Source organism: Daphnia magna, linkage group LG1, assembly GCF_020631705.1.
Source record: "Daphnia magna isolate NIES linkage group LG1, ASM2063170v1.1, whole genome shotgun sequence".
In the NCBI taxonomy this organism is placed as follows: Eukaryota; Metazoa; Arthropoda; class Branchiopoda; order Diplostraca; family Daphniidae; genus Daphnia; species Daphnia magna.
Window position 1 is genome coordinate 17,994,469 of NC_059182.1, and position 13,414 is coordinate 18,007,882.

Genomic DNA, 13,414 nt, shown 5'->3' on the forward strand with positions numbered 1-13,414 from the left:
TTCGTCCCGGCTCAAACTAACGGGCATGATTCCACCATGGAAACTGTATACTTGTTTGTCTCTATGGAGAAAACTATTAAGCGGAATATACAATTTTACCTGACGTGTACGCATTAGAAGTTTGTTTTTCAAATGCGTCAAATGGACAAACACGTGGATATGCGTAACACTTGCGTCGTCGAAGAATAATCGACCGTCCCATTCCAGGAACTCCTTTGGTCTTTTGCAACATGCGTTTGACTCGGGACCCAGGGCAAGTCACCGTCTTTTATTGGAATTGCGTGCAGCCAAGCGAAAGAGTATAAGGAATCCAATGACGAGACTTGTCATTTCCTTATTTTATCCCAACTGTTTTTTGTTTTGTTTTTTCTTTTATTCTTTTTCGAGTTTGCGTAGGCCATCTAAAACGGGTCATAGACTCTTCTCCATTCTTTGGGCTTCCTATATATTATTGTCAAAAGCTATTTATATAGACCATACCATATAGAAAGAATAGATTTGCTGTTAAACTCTATATTTATACGTACATATAGTATCTGTAATAGCTTTTGTCTCCGAATCCCGTGATTCATCGCTTATAAAGCTATTGTCTCTTTGATGTTTCTTTCTAAGGCTCCCAAAGTTTCACGTTTGTTAGTATTGACGAACATGCCAACTCGCCTGCTCATATGAGCTACCACAGATGCAATCGGTGATCTCTCCGACGGCTTCGTGTCAGCATTTCAATGGCATGTCGACACAAACAATGAAAAATATTCGACGCCAGAATGCTAAAACAAAAACAAAAAAATCTGTTTAGTACGAGCCTTGTGGTGAAAGCGGAATCAAAGAATTCTTTATATTGTACTTTTATACCCTCTTTTTTGGCCGTGGCCCACAGACGATGTGTTTGTCACTCCCGCTGCTTGATCAGTTCCAGAAGTATGCTGTGCGTGACACTTGTAGTGTCTGGCTTGTCAATAGAATCGACCGCACGTGCGATGAGCATTGAAAGGGGAACTGGCCGTTCAGAAAGAAACATTTGATTAAATTTCTGGTCACTCGTGATTTCATTATTGAGCTGGAATGCTTGGCTTCTTATGGCCGTCTTCCGCCTGCCGATAAAAAAATCTATTTTATTACATGTGTGTTGGCAGGAATGAAAGTGGTTGCACTTTCAGAGCGAAACCCGTGCTGGGCTAAACTATATATTGTACCTCGCATACGTCGAGTAAGGCCACTGGGGCTTCCACGTCACCACGAAACATTTCATTCAGAAAATTTGTCGATACATTTTCGGTAAGAGGTACAAATCGATAACCTTATTTGAAATGTGTATGCAAATCCTGAAATTGTGTCTTGATGAAGAAGGGCGTTGTCTATAGTTCGCATCGAATTAACGTATAATTGGTTAGTTCAAGAGTTTTGAGAATCACACCTACATTTGACGAAAGAACTTGACATTGCCTAATAAATGAAAATTTTATGGCATATAATTAGTTGCTTTTTAAAGTTGTCAAAAGATAGGGGTGCTAACGTTTCTTAACTAGCTCAAGTTTTACCTAAGGTTGACGAGTCCGAACGCATTGAAAAATTTTTCCTTATAAATTATCTGACAAGTTGGCTTAATAAAGCTTTACCAAAGACTTCAACATAATTTTGATGCGTTTCATCAATCGAAATTTCAAGTATTGCAGCTCACAAGTTCCCATTTATATCCGTGACGAAGTCTTGGCAATTCACCAATCTTGGTATAATTAGAAATAGCTTCGATTAATCAATGTGTTAACTGGTATTGTTATTACCGTAAAGTTTTGCAATGTTTAGTCTTGGCGTATTTGCTTCGATCTTTAATAATTTTGTTACATTTTTCTTTTGTTAAGAATTTCGTTACTTCATTCGTTGTGGTGATATAACACTCCAGTAGATGGCGATTGGCCCTGTTCCCGGTTACCTAACAAAAAGCAAAAGCAGACGCTTCTTGTTAGTTCAGATCGCAAGGTGGAAAATAACTACCTTGAAGATCGAGGAATTCTTAAATATTTAAGTAAAAAAAGCCACCCATATCATTCTGGTATAACTAGGTAAGACAAAAAATTTGTTTAGTGTACTCACTTATCCTTCCTCGTGCTTTGTTTACTCACAACGTTTATCAGGCTCCGGTAGAGGATGAGACCGTGTAATAGCGATTGCCATTCCTTTTATCATAAAGTGCTTGGGGCCAGTGATATAACTATGAACCAAAGGGTTTAAACTTACTTTAAATGTATATCAAGACACTTTGTTTACAAACAGCTATTTTAGACCTATTTGCAGCTGGGACTCGATTCACTCTAGGTTTGCCCTCAACTCTTCGGGGACATTATCAAGTCTACACTGATCGCTATTGCAAACTTGAATAGCTAGCATATTGATGTTATCCTTATTGCCTTTGAAAACATTCCTGTGTGCAGGTGCTGCACACCTGGATGAGCAATCAGGCTTTAGCTGGTTTTCCCCGGTGTACACAACACTGCTAGTTATTGATCCATTTGTATGAGCTTGAGGGCTTAGACAGTGGAAACTCATGCAACTTTCGCGAGTCATAGACCTTGGCCCGTAAAACGTGTTCTAGCAGAAACCACCACATGAACGATGTTCCCTCTGCCCCACCCATTGTGCAGTAATTTAAATAGTTAATATCCGCCAATCCCTCTGGCGATGATTCGTTCAATTCGTTTCCTTCAAAAATAGCTGTGCGCGCGTGTGTGAATACCCTACGTCTGTACGAAAAAGACTTGTCACGTGACTTGGGAAACGTTCAACGGGTAGGTGTACTCCCGCGACGTCACGAGGATAATTTTAACCACATGGAAAGTCGCCATGAGGCACTGACTCTGCGGTGACGAACACCGCAATTTATGTTGAAAGAGCTGTTACTTTCTCGTGCACGACGAATCAAGCATATTTTTTCTCCTTCCAAGTCTGTCTTGTCTTTTTCGTATGGTAAATTTATTCCTTTTTTTTTTCCCCCTTTCAACCATCCCAGATTACATAAACGATCAAGTGAAAGGCGAGGCGGAAGTGCCGGTCGCGTTGCTTGCTATCGCTCAGGAACACTCAGTATTCGGGTGTTGCGAGCCAACAAACTGGCCGCCCCCCTGGTTGAGACGGGCTGCACTGTTGCAAGAATTTCAGAACGGCCCGCCATATTGCCTCTTCATACGCCGGTGATCGGTCGAGCGAAAGACCAAGTCGTCAATCGAACCAGCACGTTGGATTTAAACACGTCCAAGACCGGTAAGTAAGTAATGCAACGTTCCCCCTCCTCACGATCCCCGCACTCTTTTCCAAAGCGAATATATGAGGTTAGTCAATAGCTAGCACGGTCCCACTTAAACGAAGCCTTTCACTCACGCGGTGTAACGAAAGTGGAACCGTTGTGATGCTGTAATGATATTCTGCGGCACGCTGATGCTTTTACAATAAATAAACCTTTGTAAAAAAAATGCGTGAGAAATATAGAAATTAGAGAAAACTTGAGCTGCGGCCTGGTTGACCTGTGAAATTGTAGCTTCGCTTTCTACGACTCATCTCGGTGAAAATGATGAGGCCATAGGGTTGCTGCGGTTGACGAATTATTTTGGCTTCGTATTAGTTGGCATCGAATGAGGGTTTTAAATAAAACTTATGTTTAGGTTGTTTCGTTATTTTTTTTTTTCTTGTTGTTTTGGGGGAGGGCTCAAGTTATCGGCACCATTGATCGCGCAGGCGTCCACTGTTTTGTTTTTTATTTCTAACTTCTACTAAAATAGAATCAAACAGTCGTTTGGTTTCGGAATCAATCGGCTTCGCTTTAATGTCTTGTTGGACGCGGTTTTTAACATCGTCTGCTCAACTCCCACTATTTAATCTGTTTTGTAGGTCTTCACTGGTCGGCCTCCGCCGAAAGCCTCCGCCCTGTCAAAGAGAAAATACCACTTTACACCCTGCGAGCTGACTCTGCTGCTGCCCTCACCGGTAAAGAAAAGGCCTCTTTCATCTCACTAGTTGCGTTACTTTGTGTGTGTCCAAATGTAGAAGACAAAGAAAAAATGGCATGTCCAGTCAGCCTACTTCTCGGTGCATCAATGTCAATTGGTGACCACCAATCCAGCACGCCCTGATTGACTCGCATCATCGGAATCAATATCAATAAAGACAATTTTGTAACAGGGGGAAAGGGGGGCAGGGTCCATCTGTCGACGTGTCATGATTAGAAGACTTGTAAATTGTGATAACCTGATTGAGGAAAAATCAATGTCCAAAAAGAAAAGCAGCTGGGCAGTTACAACAACGACGTTTGATTTTTTGAAAGTCTTCGCAACAGGGTAGGAGCTTTTTCTTTTAACTATTTTCAATTCCATTTGATGAAACTCGATTTTGTGTGGATTCTGCTGCGCCCTTTCCATGGAATTTATAATTTCATTCTCACGCCAACCTAATTCCCTAAATTCTCTCATCTTCATAATTCATCATGAGCTTTTGAATGGCATAGAGTCTCACGAACCACTTCCAGGGTGGCCGTTTCTCATTCGTTTTTCGTGACTGGAAAGTGGTTGGTTGGTTGGTTGTTTTGATACTAAACACACGTGAAACACGTGAATGCCAAATTGTTTTTTTCTCTGTTGCTAACCAAAGCTAACGTTCTAAAAATCTATGATTGTTGACTTGGTTTTTGCGTCGTATGTTAAGGGCCTTTGTTTTGCGAGTTTTAATGGCACCAGAGAACGAGATAGCGCAAACTGATACAAGCACAGTTACGATAATACATAATGACTACATACCTATCTCTGTTTTTTATCCTCGACAGGTTACCACAATCAAAACTGGTACATCCCGCCGCCATCGCAAAGGATTCCAGCCATAACCGAAGATCTGACGCCCGAACAAACCAAGGAAACATTGAATTATTTCCGTAAGTACATAATCCGAGCTCAGTTTTTGTGTGTTTGACTTTGCTGCATTTCGTTTCCCTATTTCGTGCCAAGGTTTTTTTATTATTTATCATTAGGGTCATATTCATTTTTACGCCGTAAGGGTTTTTTATTGATAAAAGTTGAACTTGCTGAGTTTAGAAAAAGAACCTGATTAAACCTAACCGGTTTTATGGATGGTAACATAACAACAACACAAGATCACATCCACCAAAACAAACGTGGATGTGGTCACGTAGACCAAATGCTGGACAGGGAGGGGGAGGGCGAGAAGTCTTGGCATTCTAATCACCGCCGGAAGGTGAATAGAGAATCCAGGTGAACGGTTCCAGGTATGTGAGCAATATAAAGAAGGACGTCTTCACTATAAAGACGTTTTCCCCAAAGCTCCCCCTCTCATAATTTCAACGCGAGCGTCAGCGAAGCAAGTTGGGCTGGGGGTGAAAGGCGCAAAGGGCAAAGAGGAAAAAGAAAAATTTTGTTCTCGTAGGAAACAGTTCCCCAAAGAGTGTTGAACAACAAAAGAACCCTAGAAGAGGAGGACGATCGTTTTGAAGGGCGGAGAAATAACCTTGTGAACGTGCACAGGAAGAATCGTTTGTATCGCTGCTTCTTGATGACTTACATGATTCAACTGGCTAAACTGCAAGCGAAGCGGTCGGTTTTCTCTTGGTCAGACACTTGTCGGTCGATCACTCCCCGATTGTTGTGTGATTTTCTTTAGTCCCGCGTTTTCTCGTCAGGGAAACGTCGTGTTCAAAGAGAGTCAGTGGGTTTTTTATTTTTCGTATGTGTGTCTGTTATTTTTTTTTTGATTGCTAACCAGAAGAAGAAAAAAAAAGAAGTGGAGGAGAGAAAGAGAAAGAGAGAGAGAGAAACTGTGGAAATGGGGAAAAAAATAGAGAAAAAGAAGAATAAGAAAAACAATGGCCGTTTCGGCGGAACTAATTGCGTTCCTGTATTGCCGTCTCGGCGTACGGCGAGCAACGGCCCAGTTCGTCCGCAGATCGCTTCGATCGAGCTCGGTTTCAAAGGCGCCTCGAAGGTGCCCGCCTTTCTTGTTTTGAATTTGGCGGCCGGTGTACGGTCGTCGCGAGTTACCATCGTTTGTCGATGGTCGTGCAGTCGAATCGGCGGAGCGATGTACGTCATCCACGCCGACGATGCCTTGGATTCGCTCATTGCCGACGTGCAAAGCCGAGGTGTGTTTTGTTTTAGTTTTAGTTTTGTTTTTCTCCAGTTGATCGTGTCGAGTTTGATCTGGAATTTTATCCTTAGCGCCCACCCTTTCGAGGAGTCTTTGGCAATATCAGTTCACGTGTTCACCTAGTTTACATAATTAACTCTTCTTTCTTATCTGTTGATTGTATGCAGTGCTATGCGGCGAGCGTGTCAGCCAAATGACGAAGACGTATAATGACGTCGAAGCGGTCACGCGCCTACTCGAAGAGGTAAACGTGCGATTTTTTTAAAAATTCTAGTTTCTGTGTATTCCTTGGATTGCCCAAATTAAAATAATTTGACGGTGAACGAGTGGGAAATGACGTGTCTTCTTACCAGTGTAAACAACCTTGTAACTCGTAACGAGGGTAAAACAAACCGAAAAAAAGCCGACATTGAGGACGTAATCAGCTTTTCCTCTTTGTGACCTCTAAGTCTTTTGTTCTTCTTCTCCCGTTGTTAGTGGGTTAATTAAAAAGGAAATGTCGGACGAGACTTAAATGTATAACATGTAGAGCGTCAGTCACGCGGGGCTGGATCCGCGGCCGTTCGTTCGTCGTTATCATCATCCCCTATCGAATTGGCCTGAGGCGTAGTGGTCGATTGTCGCCCGTCGCTATCACGCAACTCTAGTGACCATTTTTTTTTTTTCTTCTTTTCTGGGGGTCCTCGTTTATGATTATTGCGTACGTTCTTCGCATTGTTAATTTTCCCCGTGACAACAACACGCCTCAGGCGTGTGAGTAGCTTCGATAAGAAAGAATGACAAAAACGAAAATAAAAACTATTGTTGTAAGGACCAACCGATTGTTCAAACTTATTCGAGAACTGGTCCCGCTCTGATGGTTTTATTTCTTGGCGCTTCCATTTGGGGTAGATGACAGGTGGTCAAACGAGTTAATTCCCCCCCAAATAAAAAGAAACGTTAAGTCGTTACGTTTTCAATTTTGATTAAAAAAACAAAACAAACATGGCGGCTGCCGTACAAGTGTCAGAAAAAAGCTTTTGCGATTCGTTGGTTGGTCACGGTGTCAGCGTTGTCAGTTCGTTGATCATAATGGATGATTTGCTTGAGCAGAAGGAGAAGGATTTGGAGCTGGCGGCCCGGATCGGCCAGGGACTTTTGACGAGGAACAAGGCGCTTGAAGAGCGTTTGATTGCCGTTGAAGGAGAACTGACCAGTGCCCATGATACAGTCACCCAATTGCGGCACGATCTGCTCCTCAAGGGCGAGCTCTTGCAGATCTATTCCAACGATTTCGATGACAGCAGTCCGGAAGGCGGTAAAAACAAGTTTTTCCATTTGAAGTCTCGTTAAAGCAATTATTTTTAATAACAAATCAATCATTGCGCAGTGAGGGCTTTCACAACTGACTTGCTCCAACGTAAAGTCAAAGGATTGGAAGATGACAACCGCAAGTTGCGGGCGGAAGCCTCGCAGCTGGCCAACGAATCATCGGAGACCGAACTGCGCGAGGAGCAACTGCTGCACCAAGTCGTCGCTCAACTAGGTACAGTTACACGCCATCACCAGGATCGCTGCTTTTCAATGTTTTCCCCTTGTGTTTGTTTTTTTTTTTTTTTCTTCGTTAACGAATAATGATTAGCCACAGGGAATGTTGCCAGTAGCTGGAACCTGCCGTTTATTTTTTTGTGTTGTGCGTATCGTTTCATTAATTTCTTTCCCGCCGGTTGCCTTTATTTCCATATGCCAGCTGAAGCCAATAGCCACATCAAAAATCTGGATGAAGAACTGGCCAATAAGTATGATGAGACGAACAAACATCGCGAAGAGATTACCAGCTTGCTGGGCCAGCTGGTCAGTCAACGGCACAAAATTCGTGAGGTAAAGAAAACAAACAAAAACAGGCTATTAAATTCGGGTAGATGAAGTGATGTTTTGATCTTTCCCTTTTTGCAGCTGACACTGGAAAACGAGGATTTGACTATGCAATTGCACGTGGTGCGTGAATGCCAAAACGAGCTGGCCGTCGAATTGTCTGAATACAAGGACAAGTACGCCGAGATCCTTGAATTGCTTCACGAAACGCAAGAGCAAGTGAAAGAGCAAAACAAGCGGAGTCTTCCCACTTCTCGCGGTTTGGCCGGCGCTTCTGCTCCGCCCAGTAGAGCAACTTCACATTACCACCCGGATTCTTTAGCCTCGGAATTGGAACTCTCATCACTCGGCTCGGAAAGTTGGCCATCCGAGATTAGTTCCACGCCGCAAACCCTTCCTTCTCGGTATGGCCTTTTTATTTTCTCATTCTCCATGTGCTCTTCATCACTTTCGTGAGTTGGGAGAGACGTGAGACCTTGTTTAATAATTTGTTTGTTTTTTTTTCTTCCTCTCTTTACTGGAACACTTTGGTTTTGCTGTCGTAGGTTTCAGTACCAGCGTGTTTTCGATACGGTCCGGTGCGCATCAATGGCTGTCGAGCCCAGGGTGCTAGCATCGACACCGACGACTGATGGGCCTCGAATGCCACCCCGGCTTGCGGTCAACACTTCCACTCCGATGGCCGAAATCAGTCCGTCTTTCCAGAAAGCCCAATCTGTGCTAGAGAAACTGACTGCAACGTCGGAAACAGACTACCCGTAATGATTTTTTCCTTTATTTATTTATTTTAGTTTTTCTTTTTTCTGGTGATGTATGGCCTACATCGTATTATGCTCTCCTTCGTACAACACGCACACCAATATAAACAAAGAAAATCGTGTCACCAGGGCGACTTCGAAGGTGGGCGTACCAGGAACACCCGGAACGGTCGATTTAACCCACGCACTACGTCGATTGGCACCCAAAACTACTGTGACTGGCCCATCTCATGATGGACACGGTTGGAGGACGCCGGACAGTATCATGTCAACGGGAAGCCGATCCGGTCTTAGCAGCCTAAATTCTTTTCATTATCCAGAAAAGCTCAAGGTATGTACATTTACATGCAATCAAAGACTAGATGTCGTGACTGAAACTTTGTCCTTACAACGTAACGACTCTTCATTGCGGACAAACAAATCCCTCCTTTTAGTTAGTGCGTCGGGGAGGCGAATTGCTTTTCCCATCTGTCCAGCTCGTACATCTTATTGTTTATATCCCCCCGTTGTTATTTTTCTTCATTTACACAACCAGGAAAAAACAAAAAACGATCGCAAAAATGGCGTCACGCAGAAAAAGAAAAACCGTAGGTAGGAGTGTGTTCCGTTTCGCTAAATTTTCCCTCGATTGCGGTACCCGGACAATTTCTCTTTTCGTTTTCCATCACGTTATTATCTCGATAATGGCGTTGGTAATCGCTGTCACATGGACCAGATGGAATTCGATTACTACCGCTTGAAAATCTTCTTGACGCATGTTCGTTTCGTTGGCAGCTGTTCCGTAGATTTTCTTGTTGTTGTTGGACTGAGATGGACGTGTGTGCACTGACACGAATTTGAATGATGCCGTTGACTTCTTCTCACGGTCGATGACGTGTAATTAGCTAATTCGTTTTATTTTCTATTCCCTTTCTGTTTTTTTGTTGTTTTTTTTTTTATGTGTCTGTATTAGATCATTAAACCGATGGAAGGTTCCATGACGCTGCATCATTGGTCTCGCTTGGCCACTCCGCACCTGGGCACGCTGTTGGAAGAGAGACCCGGTGTGGCGACGCGGGAAACCAAATCGACACATGTGGACACTTTCAACTATCAGCGGGATTTCCTAGGTAAAAGTTGTGTTTGCTGCTTGTTTAATTACTCAATTAACCACGAAAGGGAAAATGTTTACAGAAATGTACAGTCTGTTTGACGTCGAAGAAGATGAGGAGATGGAAACGGTGGCCGGCAAAACGTTCGATTCGTCCGCACCTGTTTACACGTTGACCAATTCCACAGCGACTCATCCCAACAATTTGACGAGTGTCACTTCATCGTAAGTCGTCACAAGTCAAACGAATTTTGAATGCCACAATCTATTTTGATAATCTTCTTCTTTTTTTTTTTGGCTTTTGAAAGGATGCAAAGTGGTTATATGACGTCATCGGTCGATTATCCTAGTCTCAATCATTCAGTCAATTCGTTGCAGTCCGGCAATCGATCAGAAAACGGGTCCACTTTACCCTCCCAACGCAGACTAGTCGAAGCCTTACATGAAAGAGGAGTTGGTCATTCGATCGTTGGGTGGAGTGGTCTGTCGACCCCCAACAACAGTCCAGGCTGTTCGTCGCCAGATGGGTCATCGTCTCACTTTCTCTCCGAAACGTGGGAATTCCTAGCCGAAGGAGCCAAAATGATAAGGCGGACGTTAACTGGCCAAGAAACGCCCCTTCCAGCTCGTCGTTGTGTTCCTCGCATTGCACGCAAAGAACTCGAGGTATTTATCTGTGGCATATCTCATTCAAAAGATTAGAATGATAAATTCCTTTTTTCGAATTTTTTTTTTAGACCGTCTCGCGGATGCATTTGCTGGACAAGTTGGAGAAATTGGGTCTGGACGAAGTGAACCAAACCTTTTCGTCTGTGTCTCCCACAACGCTGAGGGTCGCTTTAGAGAATTTGACGTACGTAACTGACGGCCATCGTGACGATTCGGATGCCTGGCAGATCAGCAAAGACGGCGTTGCCAGTTGTTCGGAATCGCGCAGTCCTATCCGCAGGAATTTGTCGAATTCCAGTGTGGAAAACGTGCCCAGCCCGAAATTGAGTCCGATGCATCGATCCTCTTCTGTCGGTCTCAACATGATTTGTGATCTCGGCTCGCCTCCTTCTTCTAGCATTGCATCCAACTTCGACATCCGTGCCAAGTTCCAAGTCGTTTGACAACAACTTTGTTTGGGGCTCAAGTTTTTCTTCCCTTCCATCCCGCCATGATGAAAAACGCTGAAAGTCGACTGCCGGATGTCTAGCTTTTGATACTACGGACATTTACCGAGAAAAAGAGAGAGAGAGAGGGTCGTCGAGTCGGGTTGGGAAATAAGGAAAGTTTCAGAATGCGCAACAATCAGTCATTGGCATTTTTCTAATGCGATTTCGCCCCTTTTTCTTTTAAATTAGTCATTATATTTATTGCGTTATGCACAAGGCAGGCGGAAAGAGATGGTAGAGAAAAGCCGTATTCAATCAAATATCGATGATGACGTCGACTTTGGTGTTTGGTTACAAATGACGTGCCATCCGTTCGGGCGAAAAAAAAATTTAACTAGTTCATTTTTTGTCCCTCTTTTTTGTTTTTGTTTTTTAAGGAAAAGAAAAGCGTTAAATCGCAACACTTTAAAACAGCATAGATTTTTCGTTTGCTTGAATGAACTCTGTTGGAAATGAGAGATTGGCGGGGGCTTAGTAGCCAAAACGAGGATGTGCTGTAATTGGGTGGGAGACCGAATGGATATCGTCGACGGGCCAACATTAAAGACACGGGCAATTTGACAAGTGCCGAGAGCAGCTCAAGTTAACATTTTTCCTCTTTCCTGAAACGAAAGTTTGGTGCTCTGTTTATGTCGTTACGTCATAACTGCCAGATGGGACATCATTGCGTGTACCACACATTTTCACTACGAGTTAAAAAAAAAAAAAAAGTGAAACACGGAAAGGCAACAGATTTTCAAATGTGTATATCCGGTATGCCATTCGAATTGGCGTTCTCAATTCGAGTGTCAACACCCTCCCAGCTGCCGGACGGAATGTATATGTGTGAAATCCCCCCCCTTTTTTTGTGTCTGCCTCCTAGTTTTTTTTTTTTTTCTAAACCAACACCGGATGAAATGGAGATTGCCAATCGTGTCATCGAATTCAAAAAAAAAAAAAAAATCGTCATATTACAGTAGTGCTTATTTGTAATTCATTGATATTTGGACGTTTATGTTGCCTTCACATTTTTGTGTGTCTTGTCTGATGCGTCTTTGTTGTAGATCTCGCTTCGTCGTGCTGCTATTTAATCTGGGGGTGAGGCTATTGAAAATACCTTTACTACCCCCAACTAATAATTAAATAAAAAAATTAACTAACATCAACCCAACCCCCCCTCTCCCTATGTACATATAGCACCTCGAGCACAGGTTTATATATTTTTTACATTTCGTTCCCCTTATTTGCTACCCCCATGTTTATTAACATACCGATCTTATATGCGTTTGTGTTATGCTTTATATCTTCTCCCCCCACCCCCAATCCTTTTCGTCCTGCCATATTAAACAACAAATACAATGAACATTTTTTGCGATTTCTAAACATATCACTCCGCTGGATTGCGTATGTCCTTGGCCAATTTTCGGTGGACTGTAGAATTTGAAAAGAAGAAACAAAAAAATGAAATTTTGAGCTGCACGTTACGTTTGAACATCCGGATTTGTGAGGAAATCTAAAAGCGGAACAACTCGTTACCTAAACTCCCATGACGTCCCGTTTACCATTCCCAACTCACGGTGGAGGGAAATAGCAAAACACAAAATTCCATGCAAATAAATCTCGCAAAGAAAAAAGGGAATTTCGCCAAGCAGAAAACGTGTCATTGTTTTCAACCCAAACCAACTAATTGCCAAAACGATTGCGGTCCTCATTTTGGTTAGTCTCGGTCGTTGTGATTTTTGTAACAAAAAAAAAAATAAAAAAATTCAAAAAATGGGAAAAACCCCTAAAATGTAAAGAAAACATTTTTCATTTTTTAGCCAACAAAAACAAATAAACAAGTCACGATTTGGATGCGTTGCGACATCAACGTCGACCCTCCAAGTAAATGCAGAAGCGTTCACGCGTTTAGCCGTTCAGTGCACCGTGAAGAAGTTTCGGGACACAATTTGTTACCCATTGATCATAAGTGACTAATGAATTCAAGTCCCGTTCTTTTTGTGTGTGTGTGACGTTTCTTGTTGAAATCAGACCACGTGCAACGGTTTCATTCTGTACAAACCTGGTAAATAGGAAAAAAAAGGGGGTGAGCAAGAAAGCGAAAATGGACGTGACCGTCAGTTTCGTGCTGGAAGGATTCGAAAGTAAAAGAAGAAATAGTACCATCCGCGCACGTGCAAACCATGAAGCATTCGAGTGTTTAGTTGTCCAGATGTGCTTGATGACGTTTGGATGATAATGCTGGCCAAAGGGCTGCAGCCTTGTTGCCATAATCCTCAATCGATCACTGACTCGCCATTTTTAAAATTTGACATTTAAGACGTCGTTGGCGTTGATCTTTAACCACGTCATTTGGCAGCCGATTCCCCCCACCATCGAATGCAATCCACTGTTAGATAGGCGATATGGCCATGAAGTGTCTTGATATGGAAATT

At 42.9% G+C, this 13,414-nt stretch overlaps 1 protein-coding gene and 2 long non-coding RNA genes across 13 annotated transcripts; 1 reads left to right on the forward strand and 2 right to left on the reverse strand.

Annotated features, from left to right (window-relative positions):
• Nucleotides 1–88: 88 nt before the first annotated feature.
• LOC116930537 lies at nucleotides 89–4,919 on the reverse strand. 9 transcript variants are annotated; one of them, XR_006642574.1, is made up of 7 exons: nucleotides 4,785–4,919; nucleotides 2,124–2,212; nucleotides 1,542–2,059; nucleotides 1,197–1,446; nucleotides 856–1,094; nucleotides 528–770; nucleotides 89–441 (listed from the first exon to the last, which is right to left on the reverse strand). It is a non-coding gene; the product is annotated as an uncharacterized LOC116930537 (long non-coding RNA). The 9 variants fall into 9 exon arrangements; XR_006642571.1 differs by having other exon boundaries at nucleotides 1,542–1,933; nucleotides 2,095–2,212; XR_006642579.1 differs by having other exon boundaries at nucleotides 1,542–1,726; nucleotides 1,785–2,212.
• On the forward strand, nucleotides 3,947–11,741 carry LOC116930508 (trafficking kinesin-binding protein milt). Of its 3 annotated transcripts, XM_032937900.2 has the most exons (13): nucleotides 3,947–3,978; nucleotides 4,811–4,915; nucleotides 6,309–6,385; nucleotides 7,234–7,438; nucleotides 7,511–7,666; nucleotides 7,871–8,001; nucleotides 8,077–8,399; nucleotides 8,541–8,753; nucleotides 8,883–9,084; nucleotides 9,706–9,862; nucleotides 9,927–10,068; nucleotides 10,152–10,509; nucleotides 10,581–11,741. In XM_032937900.2, exons 3-13 carry the CDS (start codon nucleotides 6,335–6,337, stop codon nucleotides 10,953–10,955), a joined length of 2,313 nt encoding a protein of 770 aa, XP_032793791.2. In that variant the 5' UTR covers nucleotides 3,947–3,978; nucleotides 4,811–4,915; nucleotides 6,309–6,334; the 3' UTR covers nucleotides 10,956–11,741. The 3 variants fall into 3 exon arrangements, with proteins under 3 accessions (XP_032793791.2, XP_045024097.1, XP_045024098.1); XM_045168162.1 differs by lacking the exons at nucleotides 3,947–3,978; nucleotides 4,811–4,915 and adding an exon at nucleotides 5,242–6,136; XM_045168163.1 differs by lacking the exons at nucleotides 3,947–3,978; nucleotides 4,811–4,915; nucleotides 6,309–6,385 and adding an exon at nucleotides 6,952–7,173.
• Nucleotides 11,742–12,744: 1,003 nt separating this feature from the next.
• On the reverse strand, nucleotides 12,745–13,344 carry LOC116930565. Its single transcript, XR_004398465.2, has 2 exons — nucleotides 13,143–13,344; nucleotides 12,745–13,041 (listed from the first exon to the last, which is right to left on the reverse strand). It is a non-coding gene; the product is annotated as an uncharacterized LOC116930565 (long non-coding RNA).
• Between the last annotated feature and the right edge of the window lie 70 nt (nucleotides 13,345–13,414).